This window comes from Zychaea mexicana, assembly GCF_025766255.1.
Source record: "Zychaea mexicana strain RSA 1403 chromosome Unknown BDB00scaffold_13, whole genome shotgun sequence".
Taxonomy (NCBI): domain Eukaryota; kingdom Fungi; phylum Mucoromycota; class Mucoromycetes; order Mucorales; family Lichtheimiaceae; genus Zychaea; species Zychaea mexicana.
The window spans coordinates 418,220-432,858 of NW_026516676.1; the positions used below are offsets into that span (position 1 = coordinate 418,220).

Below are 14,639 nucleotides of genomic sequence, written 5' to 3' on the forward strand. Positions count from 1 at the left end.
CATCATGACATTATCATTTGTGGCCACGACGAGGGCAATGACGACAATGAGTCATCGTCCGCTTCACAATAGGATCACTACTTGTATTCTTCCTCAGAAGATTCCTACGACTACTAGCTCCCTGATCAAGCAACAAAGAACAATATCCTCGAAAAATGGTTATGTATGGCGATCGAGCGAAAAACCATGGGGACAAGGCTATCGCAGTATTGGCATCCGTCGCGAAGACAAAAGTCGCTGGGAACGCCGAGCTCCATTGACCCCAGATGCCGTGAATGCCTTGGTCCAAGAAACGGGTGCTCGCGTGTACATCCAACCAAGCACCAAGCGAATCTTTCCAGACTCGGCATATACAAAGGCAGGTGCCATCGTCTCAGAGGACTTGTCGGCTGCAGATATCATTCTTGGTATCAAAGAAGTGCCTCCATCCAAATTGATGCCGGACAAAACGTATGTCTTCTTCTCACATACGCACAAGGGTGCTCCAAAGAATATGCCGATGCTTAAAGATATTCTAGACAAAGTAATAAATATAAAATCTGAATACGAGGAATCATGATAAATGAAAAGATAGCTAAAAAGTGTCAATATTACTGCTACATATCTATCAATAGAGAATTCGCCTTATCGATTATGAGTTGATGAAGGATCCCGCTACTCATACGCGCTTGGTGGCGTTTGGCAAATTCGCAGGAAATTCCGGTATGGTTGATGGGCTGCACGGCATGGCTCACCGGTTCCTAGGACTTGGTTATAACACGCCGTTCATGGTAAAGGATATTTCAGATTTACTCGAAAAATCGGTAAAAAGAGAGACTCATACTGTGATTGTTATATTCGTTGCTTATCTATGCTAGTACCTCTCCATGGCCCACACGTATCGAGGTCTCCCATCAGCGAAGCTGGCTACACGTAACATGGGTAACATTATCGAGAACGAAGGAACGCCTAAAGACTTTGGCCCGTTAGTTTTCGCATTCACAGGCTCAGGAAACGTGACCCAGGTATCTAGGCGAAATATAATACTAGAAAAATCTGAAACGAACAACTTTGTTATCGGATATACTGATTCAAGCATTCAATCAATATACACTTCAGGGCGCGTTGGAAATCTTCAAAGAGCTACCCCATGAATTTGTACCTGCAGCAGATTTGGCAAAGCTAGTCAACGATAAGAGTAAGTAGTGAGAATGAATTCACACAACCTTGTAAAAATTCACACGAGATTTCACACGAATTTTCTGAAATTCGTTACCATACTTATTTTCTCTCTGATAGATCCAAGATTAAACAAGGTTTATGGCACACACCTTAAAGTCGGGGACTATACACAACGAAAAAGAGATGGGGTTTTCTCGTATCAAGAGTATCTAGAGCACCCGGAACGATACCATTCGGCCTTTGCTGATAATGTAAGTGGCGGTTTACACTAAACAGTACTGTATATAATCTCTTCTATATATCAAGAAATACCTGGTCTAATCGTGCGTATGTGTATATAACCCATAGATTGCTCCTTATGTAAACTCGGTCATCACCGGTGCTTACTGGGATGAGCGATATCCACGAATGATGACTAATGCACAGCTTCGAGAACTCCAGCTGAGGCAAAAGCAAGGTCTTGTCAACAAAGGACGCATGATGAGTTTGATCGATATCGTTTGTGACACAAGGGTAAAAAGTCAAAGTTCGTGTATGATTAGATCTGTGTTTGCATGTGTGTAACACGGATATGTTCGTGTATGATATCTACAGGGAGCATTTGAATGCTTATCGCACTCGACCAATATTGAAGATGGCTTTTACTACTATGATGCCATCAATGGCGCTGAGCATAAAGAGTACGTATGCTGGTCTTATCGGAGATTGAGATCTGTTTATGCATGAAAGAAATTAGCACGAGACTAACAATGGGGTGTATATACTACACTCATTCGTACGCTGCCCTAATTTTTATGCAGTGTGGAAAAGGACGGAATACAAATTATGGGGATTGATATTCTACCTGCGGAATTGGCCAGCGATAGTAGCAAGCACTTCAGTAGCGTCTTGTATCCTCATATCAAGGACTTGGTAATACGAGTATACTTTCAACTGTCTGTGCAATTATGTTCACTAATGTACACAACGTATATGATACCATGTATAGATTCATCCAAAAGCAGAGTCTCTGATAAACTTGCCACCCATGCTCGCACACGCTACCATTGCTGATAACGGGCAACTCGTCGGAGCCCATTCATCCCTCGAATCCTTGCTCCCACAGACAAATTCAGGTCATGGAGGCAGCAGTAGCAAGCGCACTGTGCTGCTGCTAGGCTCAGGAATGGTCGCTGGTCCACTTGTGCAGCGTCTAACTCAGCGATCGGACGTACGAGTTGTTGTCGGTAAGTTCTTTTGCTCCTTGTTTCTAGAGAACAGTGCTACCATGGCCACAGTAACGCATGAAAAAAAGTGAGAATGAGTCATTATTATAAAATATGTCGTGGTACTCATGATGATGATTTGGATATAATAGCAAGTAATGCAACCTCTGAAGCACAAGCACTAGTTGCAAATTGCAGCAATCCGAATCAAGCAGAATCTGTTCCGTTGGACATTGCAGATAAGCCTGGCCTTGCCCGACTTGTTTCTAATGCTGATGTTGTCGTGAGGTAAACAAAAAAAGAAGAACTTGATTTGAAGATTATGCAAGGGTTCCGCATCTTTTATCGATAACCGTACTAATCTTGACAAAAAGTTTGGTGCCTGCATTCTTGCATGCTCAAGTCGCACAAGTATGCATTGATCAAGGAAAGCATATGGTCACTGCAAGCTATGTCTCCGAGGAAATGGAAAGATTGGATGGGGCGTAAGTATCCGGGCGTCGTTGTGACTGGGCTAAGCATTGGAAACTGGCAATGATAACTTAAAACTCGTTTATTAGTGCTAAAAAAGCGGGCGTATTGATTATGAATGAAGTTGGTTTGGATCCAGGAATTGACCACATGTCAGCGATGAAGATAATCGACGAGGCCAAATCGAGTGGGAAAAAGGTTATTGTTTGCCCAAAGTTGCTCAAAATGACAAGAAGAAAAGAATGTGACCTCATACATTTTTCTTTTGGAAGTCTCACAATATTCTACATGTGGATTAGGTCCGATCTTTTATTTCATGGTGCGGCGGACTGCCGGCTCCGGAGGCGTCAAATGTACCGTTGGGATACAAGTTTAGCTGGTCGCCCAGAGGTGTGCTGACAGCAAGTGGTAACGATGCTACGTATTGGTCAGGTGGAAAGGTAATAATGGAACGTTACCTGGGTAGCTAACTTTGTATGCTTTGCGATGACAACAACACTCGCATCGGTTAGCAAAATTAAAATGGCTTAATAATTACCTTCCTATAGAAACGCACTGTCTCAGGAGATGTTCTACTAAAGCATCATTTCCCCACGATCCGCACACCGTTCCAAGGCTTTGTATTCGAAGGTTTAGCCAATCGAGATTCGCTCAAGTATACAGACATTTATTGTCTTGGTAATCTGAGTGAAATGGATACCATGTTCCGCGGTACACTTCGATACCAGGTACTGCTTTGTTTCATGACTCTCTTCTATTTCCGGGAAAAGATCATTGTTATTATACTCTAAGACCCGCTCATTGACGATCAATGATTTGTAATTTAGGGCTACTCTGATTTGCTATATGGACTAAGAAAGCTGGGTTTTTTAAATCTCGCTGATACATTGCCAGATAGCTTTGCAAACTGGGTAAGGGATTACATATCTGAATTTGGACGTTTGTTTTCTAACGTTTGCTTTTCTCCGTTTAAAGCATCAATATGTCAATCATGTAATTACCGGAAGTATTTCTGGTGAATGGAAGACTGCCATTCATGCAAAGCTTGAAAGCGAGACAATGGTGCCTCAAGTAGCCGACGCATTGCAGTATCTTTTGGGGGCTGGCGAAGAACGTGGCGTTCCACCCCGCCAATTGCCCAGTGCATTAGACGCTTTTTCGACGTTACTTGCTGGTCGTTTGCGTTATTTGCCTGGAGAGCGAGACATGGTTGCCATGCATCATGAGTTCGGTATTGAAGACCAGCGTACAGGCAAAAAGGTAATTATAGTTTATTATTGATGAGTTCTAACGAGTGGCCCCTCCTCGATGATGATGATCATTTCTTTGTACTGTATATCATATGTGTAATTATATGGAAAACTACTCCTTGTTCTCATTTCTCACCATTTCTTCCTTTTTGCCGCCGCATAACCCCACCGCATAATCTCCATATATAGGAAAAAGCAACATCAACTTTGATCCATTATGGCAGTAGCGGTAGTGACGGTGACACAGCCATGGCAACCACGGTTGGTTTACCTGCTGCAATGGCTACAGAGCTTGTTCTAGACAACAAGATTCAGCAAAGGGGCATTCTGCGGCCTACTACACCAGATGTCTATCTGCCAATTCTTGAGCAGCTGCATGATCAAGGCATTAAGTTTGTCGAACGCAGTCAAGAAGTACTTCAACTAGAAGGATCACAAAAACGTGCATTGATTCCCACAGGAAGCGGTGTTTGGGACGCATAGAGCGTGTACTATCTCTGATGTTTTCTGTCACAATTTATCAACGAATTATATACGTATTGCAGAAGTAGATTTCTTTTATGATGATAAATAGAGCATGTCATCATTGATCGCAGTATATAGCTAGATACACTCCTTTTTCTTCTGTATCTGTGATGGACGTTTTTGTCAAAATTGAAAAAGACAATACATATCAGCTTGTTCATAGTACTGCATTGATGTCAGTTCTAACGACGGTGTTAGCGATAAATAGCAGCGATATTGGCTGCGACAGCAGACACTGCAACAGCATAACTGTTATGTAAACAGTATATTAGAAAAAATAAAGAGACGCTACTTTATGATTGTTTCACTATCTGCAGCCGTTTCTTTGTTTACATTGTTGCTTTTCTTTTCGTAAAGAGTTGCCGCGCCCACCAAAAACAATGAATCTTGATTCCTTAAAATCGCTACAACGACATTAAATAGCAATGACAGACACATACAGCAACACGAGCATGTTCATCCCACTATTGTCACTGCTTTACGCTGCTCTTATTCTCGTTGGTCTCAGTAGCCTTGTCGTTGTTGAAGCTATGATGACCCCAGAAGATAGCGTGTCAAGCCAATGGACCGACTACCCATTCTTTGTGGTCTTTCTCAGCCCGATGCTATGTGGCGGCGTCTTATTATCCACCAACCCTGCATGGGTACTTACAGCTGGTCACTGCGTAAAGGGCACATCATCAAAAGACACCGCTGCTGTTCAAGTTAAGGTTCTCGATTCCGCCTCTACATCATCATCGTCATGGAAGGAACAAGGACAAACAAGAGAAATAATTCGCCTTATTAAGCATCCATCTAAAGACATTGCGGTCGCTCAACTGACAAGTTCGCCACCTATACGATACGCCTCTCCAATACCAATCTATTCATTATTATCATCACAAGTGAATCAAGAAGAGACCAGCAGCAATGATGACGGTGACACCATCGTCATTGGGAAAAACGGTATCTTCGTAGGCGTCGGCTATCAAAGCATTGAATTACCGGCAGGACAAGACGCACCTAGATCTGCAAAGACATTGCAACAAACCAATTGTACAATATCAAGTACAGGGACCTCCTCGCCGTCATCGTCAACATCAACAGCAACAGCACAGCCTAATTCAATTTTTGCAACGTCATATGCACGCTTATGTCATGGTGACTCTGGTAAGTTTTTGAACAAAGAATAAAACTCTTTCGAAATGCATAATTTGAACAGTTAAAGCTTACGTAGAAAAGCACCGTACGTACGTATAAATGTGCCATTGATGTAACTCTCCCATATATTAGGTGGACCACTTTTAATCCAAAGACCATCCGCACGAGCCAATCAACAGAAACAACTTACAGAAGGAGAATCAAACGAAAGGCGACTGGTGCTTCTTGGAGTGCTCAGTCGAATCTACAACGTCAATGACCTTGATCCAGAAAAGCCGACATGTCCAGTGCAAAACGATCGAGAAGTAGATGTCTATAATGCGTTTGTTTATGCTGGTGCACATTTGGATTGGATATCAGAGTCTACAGGACTATCCCAAGACAGTTTGCTCAATGGACAAGATCATACGATGCCTTTGCTTTCCAGTGGCGGTGCCGGTGGATATAGTGTAATTCTCACCAGAAGATCTGGCCCGAATGGTTCCACTAGCTTACTTTTATTGTCAATCATGACGATGCTAACGTTTCTGTTATCTCTAATATGATGATGATAATAAATTAAACTTTTTAAAGCAATGAAACGCTCGAGCCATTCTTTGGTGTTGTACACATGAATCGGTAACTAAAGAATATCAATTGTTCGAACCTTGTAATTGCATTATGCAGCTATAATCTAGGGCTGATATTCCGTAACTTTACTTTGAATCGCTAATTATCTTTTTTTATTTTCTATTATCCAATTATTCACTGAGCCGCGAAGGTAAGAAATAAAAACAAATTAGGGGCGATGTTTGGAACGCTGTACGAGTATAGGTTAGTTCCCTTATACTGACAAGCCTGAAAAAGAAACACTAGATGCAACACATGCACAACACAAAGATAACCACCATCTGTAATCGCTTTCGCTTTCACTTTCACTTTGTGTGTGCGTGTGTGTTTCTTCTATCTCTGCTCACACAAATTACACAGATATCATGATGACATCTGTATACGGATTTAAGCTATGGTCATCCACCCACCAGCAGGGTCCCATCAAAAGGCCCTGGGTCCAGCCTTCTTGTCTTGTCTTGTCTTGGGGGAGGGTGTGTGTGTGTGTGTGTGTGTGCTTGTAGTGAATGGGGGGCTACACTTGCAAAATGCGGGATGAAAACAGCAACAGCAACAGCACCGTTATAAGAGAACAAACCTCCTTAAACTTTTTTTTTGCCAGGAAGGATAGATGCATTCCGTCCGTCATCTGTGCATCTTGTTATATCCTACCGTCCTTCTTTTTATGGGGCCTCCCCGCGCGGCATGGTGATTGGATGGTGTACGGCTCTATTCTTGGGGGATAAGGGATGTCGTTGGGGTATTTGTTAATCCGTTCTCTTACACACACTATCTCTCTCTCTCATACAAAGCACTGAAACAGATAGTAGCCCGTTTCTATTAGTGAACACAGAGTGGACCAGCATATGTATTAGAAAATGCTTGGCTGTTGCAAAACGTGACACTATGCGCTGGACATGTGTGTGCTGGTACAGACACATCATCGCAATAGCCATATGGAGCTATCATGATATCATGGTCCAAGCTTGTGTGGCATAAACTATTTTTTTCCCGCGGTGTTGAGTGTGAAGACACGGATTTACCATCACTTTTCTGGCTTATGAACCCACGCTCTGATACAATGCCTTGTTCTTTACGCTACTACGTAGCTCCTTCTCCTTTTATAAGTAGTATAGCAGATAATTTGCAGATAGTGCTGCGTGCTGGTGGTATAGTAAAAAGTTATACGGTGCACCATGTGAATAAAAGTAGCCTGGGAACTTAAATGCACTCATAGTGTAATGATATCCCCACCCCCTTGAACTCCGTATGTACGTTCTGCTCCAATATATACGACGATATACCCAGGAAACAAGAGATCTCTACTAATATACATGCGCTCTCTGTACCTTTTCTCTCTTACTAAATTACATGCAGCATAGAATATGAAGATGCTGATGAACTGAAGATATGCATACGTGTATACTCATAGTCGTGGGGCAGAAAGACGGGAAATGTACAGGGTACGAGATAAGTAAGCCTTATCTCCCATAAACAAAAGAGCACACACCACATAGACCATCATCGTCATTGTTGCTCATGACCGCCACCCCCCACACAGCAATACACGCTGGCACAACAAACAAAGACATAATGCCGACAATGCTCTACTAATATCCTTTGGCCTTTTCAAATGATATAAACAAAACGGCTACTTTTGAGTGAGATCGTCGCTCAGCAGGACGCACATTTTGTTCTCGTGGGTTGTGGTAACACCATATTAAGCATATGAAGTCAGATTTCGTGTTCTATGAACTATAATGCACAGAAACCCTCTTTCGTCTTTTGCTTACCGCAACCAGATATACACAGTGTCGAGTCGACGACGACACCAAGAACAATAACAAAAAGAAGTCATGATTCTTGAGACAGGGGCAGGTACCATTTAAAAGAAGTTGATCACAAGGTGCTGGTGACGATAGATGCTGGCGGTGCGGCAAAGAAAAAGAAAATTATCTTGGTAGTTTGGTGTAGTATGGGATGGGATGGGATGGGATTCGTTTTATGACCAAGTGCAAGCTCAAACATATTCGTAGTATATTCTAGAGTGAGAGGTATACATCTTCCGACCTCCGGAAGAAGTGCTCCAGCATTTCTATTAGCAGAATCAGCAGCCTTCGTACGCCACTGCCATGCAGCAACGGTATCTGGCTATTATTAGGGTGCTACGGTCAAAGCATGTCTGTGGTGTAAACAATGAGACCTTGTAACATATATTTGCCTTAGGCAAACAAAAACATATCTGCATCGAACGCACACAACATTTGCCAAGGTCGGGTTTGCAATGAAAAACAGCAAAGAAAAGGCTGGGGGGGGGGAAAGGGAAGGAGAGAGGGGAGGTGTTGAGAGGTTTGATGTACTACCACCTCTTTATGGCAATCCTGTCCCTGTGACCAGAGAAAGTTGGTATTTAGAGCGGACCTCTTTTGCTCTTGCAAAGAGAACATACCCCCTTGAATTTCCTGATAACCCCCCCCCCTCCCCTCCCCCCCCAACCAACCAATCCTTCAAGCCCCTATCATACAAATGTGCTCGCTATCGCTGGCTGCCATATTCGGAAGAATCAATTTCAAATATAAAAAGGCCATCTCCCCCCTCCTTCGTCCTTTCTCTTTCCATTTCCAATCTTTCATTACATTTTCATATGCCGCGCCGAGACACTTTTACTACTGTTACCTTTACTGCTACGGCCACTCCTCCTGCCGCAAAGGCAGCTAGCCGAGACGTGTTCCAAACCCGTGCAAAGCTCATTGCTTCTCATTCTCCGAAGCCCTATGGTGCGATCCCGAAGCGCCGGAAGCACAAACCTCAGAAAAAGGCAAGTTATCCTGTATCAAAACAAGCTTTGCTTTCTCTTCCTCCTAGTGCTTATTGTGTAGTGTGAGTGTGTGGCAAGAAATGTGCGGTTGTGCCGAGCCACGTTGGGTACATGTCATTGATGAGAGGTCAGGGGAAAGGAAAGTCTATTCGTTCGTCAATGATGTAATGTCACTGCCACATACTATCACTACTACGGGGCACTACAACAAAAGTTTGTGCGGGACTGCATAATAAAATATCGACTTGAAAGCCTTACACGTACCTTTGAATGTATCTTTCTTTTGGATTATAATAGCAGAAGCAGCAGCCACAGCAGCAAAGCCATGCTCCCTATCCATACTACTTATTTGATGATAATAACCTGAATTCAGCGTCTCTCCTGGCATCACTTCTCCAACGACTCTTCTCCTCCAGATCAACGACAGCACTAGACGTCGCCGCTCCATCCCCTGTTGGCTTCATGCCACGCAGTAGTCCTGATGTTGCCACTTCAGCACTTGACGTAATTGCTCCCTCCAGCCTCCCAATCACCATCCACAATAGTACCAATAGCAGCATCTCCTCCTCTACCTCCGATGAAGACAGTTGTAGCTGTCTAAGCAGTAGCACATCCTCTAGTGGCAGTCTGTTAAGCAGCAGCGCTGAGAGTTATTGTAGCAGCTGTAGCAGTATTAGTACCACCCTCTTTGATGACGAACGACTCGTTTTTCCTCCTTCCGACTGCAGCAGCACAGCTGCATTATCGGACTTGCTTTGCGACCATTATGTTCAGTCGACTCAGGCAGCAGCAGCAGCCGCCGCCGCCGCTGCAGCAGCAGGTGACGGCACTGTCACTTCCACCAACTGCAACAGCAATAACAACAGCTCCGGTGTAACCAGTACAACATCCTCCTCCTCCTCCAGAGATTTGCAAGACGACCCCTATGACGATTCTGTAAAAGACGTACCACTGGAGACATTCCGCATGTTTGAAGCACCTTCCCCGGATGACGATGAACGGTGGGTCATTTGGCAGAGTCCTAAACACTGGACACCTGTGGATGATGACGACGACGACGACAACAATAACAATAATATTAGCACCGACAGCACCGACAATGCCGATGTAACGCATAGCAGCCTTGTTGATGATAACAATCATCACAACAACGATATCGTCACCAAGAAACTACCATCCACAGTAACGACCAAAAAGCCCAAAAGACAAAAGGGAGGACGAAAGACAACAATGCCTAATCCTAAGGAGTGTCGGCGAGTCCGAGACCTTCGCATCAACTGTGCACATCTACGCATGATCGTTGCCGAGGCAAACATGATGCGGGCCCAGAAAATTGTAGGGCCATTAAGGCCACGAGGTTATCTACCCAAGCGGCTGGATGCATTTGCATTGAATCGTCCGAGCTACTTACAATACCCAGTGCAATAAAAGAAATAACCGATAGTCATCTATACGTACTACTATACCATACGTTTTTTTACATCTTCTACATACATAAAAGTAACCTTTCATTATTTATCTATACACCTTATTGGTCTTTTAATATAGTAATCCATGCAGATGTTCATGGAGAGACTTCTTTTGTTACGAAAATGTACAAGCGTTGATGGAGACAACGAGGATTTTGGGTGTGTGAGTGTTGAGTTGTATTTGCGTGTGACAGAGGGAGAAAAAGGGGGAGTATGTGCTAGTATATGGAGTAAAAAAAGCGGGGATAACGTGGTTGACTCGGATTCGAAGAGAAGTATTTCGTCTAGAAGCCGGGAGGAGCAAGCTGCTGGGGTTGACCAGGTTGCTGCTGCTGTTGTGGCTGACCGGGCTGCTGACCGACCAACATCTATTATCATTCACGCATCATTTGGAAAAAATTATACCTTGTTAACACCCAATATTACCATAGCTACCGTTTCCATTGCCACCACCAACGTTGATACGTTACCTGTTGAGCACCCTGCTGCTGCATGGCTTCCTTTTCATAAGCCACCAAGGCCTGTTCCTTTTCGATTTCCAAAGCAAGCGGCAATACCAAAAGTAACATGGACGTGGTAATGACCCAAGCGCTCTTGCCTACAAAGGTGACGCCGGTCTTACCCCATGAAGTCAACGTCGACGCGCTCGATGAGAATCTGTTGCGGTGCTTGAGCGGGATAATCTCTTTAAGGGCTGCAATGCGATCCAAGATGGATTCGTCTTCGTCATCGTCAAAGTCATCGTCGGAAAAGTCAGAGTAGTTGTCGTCACCGTCGTCGCTCAAAGCTTGCTGATCGACATTGTCGAATTGTTCGGGGGAGACTTCCTCAAGTTTGACCATGGTTTTGGCGTTTTATATATAATGTGCGCGTTGTATGTGCAGTTGAAGAAAAAAGAGTTTTATTTTTTTTTTCATGGTGTTAGTTCCACCCAGGTTTCCCGCAAAGACAGCTCCGCTTGTGACGGCCATTGCTGGGCTGGCTGGCTGGTTGCCATGGTGATTTTCCATGATATATGCCCTTCGTCAACGTGGAATCAACTGAAACTCGGCACCAAGTTCCGATAAACATTGGGCATAATTCATCAGGTTGCTAGGCAACCATCAATAGCAGCCGTGTGTATGTTATCACAAGTATATAGGCAACGATGAAGGTTCATTCTTAGGTTAGTACGTGAGTATACTACTAGTAGTATGGAGTTTTTCTGTAATAGAAACTTTATATTTTTGCACCATGGTTGAAAATGACGGCATGCACTTTTTTTCTTTTTTGTGCGACAGCTGCCGAATAAGGCCAAGAAAAAAAACTGGTCAACACTGACTCATAGCGAAAAAATCCTGTGGGCGATCTCCGCCCACTTACATAAAACTGATAAAACTCGGATCCATCTTTTTTTTTTCTTTTTTAACTTTTAAATAACCCCAACTCACCAACTCTTCCATACATACTACACAGTCATGGGCTCCATTACAGCACTCAATGAACTCGACGACAAGAGAATCAAGGTCATTAAGCCCTTGATCCCTCCCCAGATTCTGATGGAGGACATTCCTCTGACCTTGAAGGCCGCTCAGACTATTGTTGGAGGCAGACGCGAAGCCGAGAATGTGATCAAGGGCTCGGACGACCGTCTTTTGGTTGTTGTTGGTCCTTGCTCGATCCATGATGTCAAAGCTGCTAAAGAATATGGTAAGTTCTATTCAAATTATGAACAGTATGATAAAGAGACAGAGGACAAGATGGAGGTGGGCCCCCTCTTTATTTTCAAAATACTGACGTGACTATTTGACGTTGTATAACAGCTACGCGTTTGATTGAATATAACGAGACCGCCAAGGAAGACCTGGTGATTATCATGCGAGTCTACTTTGAGAAGCCACGTACTACCGTTGGCTGGAAGGGTCTGATCAACGATCCTCAATTGAACAACAGGTATGGAGTTTAGAAAAGGAAAAAGTGGAGTAGATGTGATTTTCCCCCATATATGGTGTTTTTCAGTTGACAGTTTTTTCTTTTGTTAATTTTTAGCTATGAGATCAACAAGGGTCTCCGCATTGCACGTCAATTGTTGTTAGATTTGGTAACGTGAACAAAACATTTGTGTGCGTATCACCTGAGAGTTCCACTTGTAACTGACAATGTGTTTATTTTCGATATTGTTGTTAGAACGAAGCCGGTATTCCCACTGGTTGCGAATTCTTGGATACCGTAAGTAGTAGTTATGTGCACCTTGCTAGTGTGCGATTGTATGCTGAATATATTTTAATTGATATAGATCTCTCCTCAATACACTGGTGATCTTGTCTCGTGGGGTGCTATTGGTGCCCGTACCACCGAATCCCAAGTTCACCGTGAACTTGCTTCTGGCTTGTCATGCCCTGTTGGCTTCAAGAACGGTACTGATGGTGGCATTACTGTCGCCATGGATGCTATTAAGGCTGCGTCAAACGGCCATCATTTCTTGTCTGTTACTAAGCAGGGTCTGTCGGCAATCGGTAAGTCCCACTCTACAGTCAAGTGCTTTCGACATAGCATCAACTTGGAAGCTCACATCCTGCTGAATTTTTATATTTCTCCAGTCTCCACTCATGGCAATGACTCCTGCCACGTCATCCTTCGAGGTGGTAAGGGTGGCCCTAACTACGATGCCGAATCTGTCAAGAAATGTATCGATGCTTTGGAGAAGGCCAAGGCTCCCAAGTCTATTATGATTGATTGTAGCCACGGTAACAGCAGCAAGGACCATAATCGTCAACCCATTGTTGCCCAAGATATCGTAAGTTTTCTCTCTTTCTGGCAGTAGAAGGGTTAGATTTGATGTTTTAGAACTGTGTATTTGAGAGACTGATAGGAAGACGTGTACGTGTTTGCTTGGGATTATGCTTCATACGGAATTGATCAGTGCATTAATGTAGTCTATTACTTTACATTCAGGCTAAGCAATTGGCTGATCCAAAGAACACCGGTGACAGCATCACGGGTGTCATGATCGAGTCGCATCTGGTGGAAGGCCGACAGGATATTCCCAGCGAAGGTGCTGACCGTTTGACTTACGGCCAGTCGATCACCGACGCATGCATCAACTGGGAAGATACCGTCAAAACCTTGGAAGTCCTGAGAGAAGGTGTTCGTGCTAGACGTGCTGCTCGACGTGCTTAAAAAGAAACCCTAAAGGAGCTTGCGCTGCACACGCTCGTTATTTCCTATATCTTTTCTCTCTTTCCCTCTTTTGCGTGTTGTATAGATCTTTCCTACAAACCCCATCTTCGTCATTTGAAGAAAAGTAGCATTTATAATTTTCTCTATTGTACAGTGTTTTTTTTGCGTTCACAAATATTAAAAAAATTGAGAGGCACATTTATCCTCTTTTTTTTTTGTAACCCATAATGATTTTGTTTAGCTATTATAAGAAGTTCTCGTGTCCAATTACTGATACCAAAAAGCTCTGTAATACAAGCAAAAACAGTTCACACGTGAAAAGCTATTAGCATCATATATGACATTTTGTGTGTGTTAATTTGTTGCTTATGATGTTTATCTATGGGAAACGGAAAAATGAAGATAGTGTTTTATTTGGTAAAGACAAATTTACATCGGCAGATGATACTTCATTACTGAAGAGAGATTATTACATGCTAGACATAGTGTTGAAGGAGGTCAATTACTGGGCCACGGCTATTGCCTGAACTACTTTGAGCAAGCTGAGATTTACCCGTAAGAAACTTTTGAGCAGCGATATTGATCTATTGAAATTTCGTCAAAAAGCTTCTTTGTGTTCTTGTGATACGGCATACAATGCCTCCGACCGAGATAGTCCATTATCGTCCAAGAACAAGAGGATCCTAAAGAGAGCAGTATGAGTTATATCATGCCTGTTATATTCAATAATAAGATTCACCCTTCGTTATAAATCTAAATGCTCGCAGTTCGCGCCGCTTGTCTGAATATTTCTTCGCAAGTTGTACGAACATGTCACTTAGTGCCTTGGTTTTCAAGCATCTCCTTCGTGCCG

General features: G+C 43.4%; 5 protein-coding genes across 5 annotated transcripts; 4 read left to right on the plus strand and 1 right to left on the minus strand.

Moving 5' to 3' along the window:
* Positions 1–46: 46 nt before the first annotated feature.
* Positions 47–4,570, plus strand: BDB00DRAFT_869267 (Saccharopine dehydrogenase-domain-containing protein; the record flags this gene model as incomplete). Its single annotated transcript, XM_053126578.1, has 17 exons — positions 47–523; positions 615–770; positions 858–1,004; positions 1,099–1,177; positions 1,279–1,412; positions 1,510–1,674; positions 1,756–1,841; positions 1,962–2,073; positions 2,150–2,387; positions 2,519–2,654; positions 2,741–2,851; positions 2,927–3,035; positions 3,137–3,277; positions 3,386–3,565; positions 3,665–3,748; positions 3,813–4,097; positions 4,277–4,570. 17 exons carry the CDS (start codon positions 47–49, stop codon positions 4,568–4,570), a joined length of 2,934 nt encoding a protein of 977 aa, XP_052982951.1.
* A 467-nt stretch (positions 4,571–5,037) lies between these two features.
* Positions 5,038–6,144, plus strand: BDB00DRAFT_891311 (uncharacterized protein; the record flags this gene model as incomplete). Its single annotated transcript, XM_053128476.1, is given in 3 exon segments — positions 5,038–5,647; positions 5,661–5,761; positions 5,885–6,144. The coding sequence occupies 3 exon segments, from the start codon at positions 5,038–5,040 to the stop codon at positions 5,897–5,899; spliced, it is 726 nt and encodes a 241-aa protein (XP_052982952.1). The 3' UTR covers positions 5,900–6,144.
* Positions 6,145–9,422: 3,278 nt separating this feature from the next.
* Positions 9,423–10,822, plus strand: BDB00DRAFT_103483 (uncharacterized protein). Its single transcript, XM_053116064.1, has one exon. It carries the CDS (start codon positions 9,621–9,623, stop codon positions 10,584–10,586), a length of 966 nt encoding a protein of 321 aa, XP_052982953.1. The 5' UTR covers positions 9,423–9,620; the 3' UTR covers positions 10,587–10,822.
* Positions 10,670–11,512, minus strand: BDB00DRAFT_808359 (mitochondrial outer membrane translocase complex, subunit Tom22). Its single transcript, XM_053122404.1, has one exon. The coding sequence runs from the start codon at positions 11,467–11,469 to the stop codon at positions 11,059–11,061; it is 411 nt and encodes a 136-aa protein (XP_052982954.1). The 5' UTR covers positions 11,470–11,512; the 3' UTR covers positions 10,670–11,058.
* Positions 11,513–11,863: 351 nt separating this feature from the next.
* BDB00DRAFT_808361 (3-deoxy-7-phosphoheptulonate synthase) lies at positions 11,864–14,004 on the plus strand. Its single transcript, XM_053122405.1, has 7 exons — positions 11,864–12,316; positions 12,430–12,559; positions 12,656–12,707; positions 12,794–12,835; positions 12,903–13,122; positions 13,207–13,403; positions 13,562–14,004. Exons 1-7 carry the CDS (start codon positions 12,085–12,087, stop codon positions 13,784–13,786), a joined length of 1,098 nt encoding a protein of 365 aa, XP_052982955.1. The 5' UTR covers positions 11,864–12,084; the 3' UTR covers positions 13,787–14,004.
* Positions 14,005–14,639: the final 635 nt, after the last annotated feature.

Coding starts and splice junctions, on each gene's coding strand:
- BDB00DRAFT_808359 (XM_053122404.1), bottom strand. CDS start 11,469: ATGGTCAAACTTGAGGAAGTCTCCCCCGAACAATTCGACAATGTCGAT.
- BDB00DRAFT_103483 (XM_053116064.1), top strand. CDS start 9,621: ATGCCACGCAGTAGTCCTGATGTTGCCACTTCAGCACTTGACGTAATT.
- BDB00DRAFT_808361 (XM_053122405.1), top strand. CDS start 12,085: ATGGGCTCCATTACAGCACTCAATGAACTCGACGACAAGAGAATCAAG. Junction 12,317..12,429: donor CAAAGCTGCTAAAGAATATG/GTAAGTTCTATT, acceptor GTTGTATAACAG/CTACGCGTTTGATTGAATAT. Junction 12,708..12,793: donor GTCAATTGTTGTTAGATTTG/GTAACGTGAACA, acceptor TATTGTTGTTAG/AACGAAGCCGGTATTCCCAC.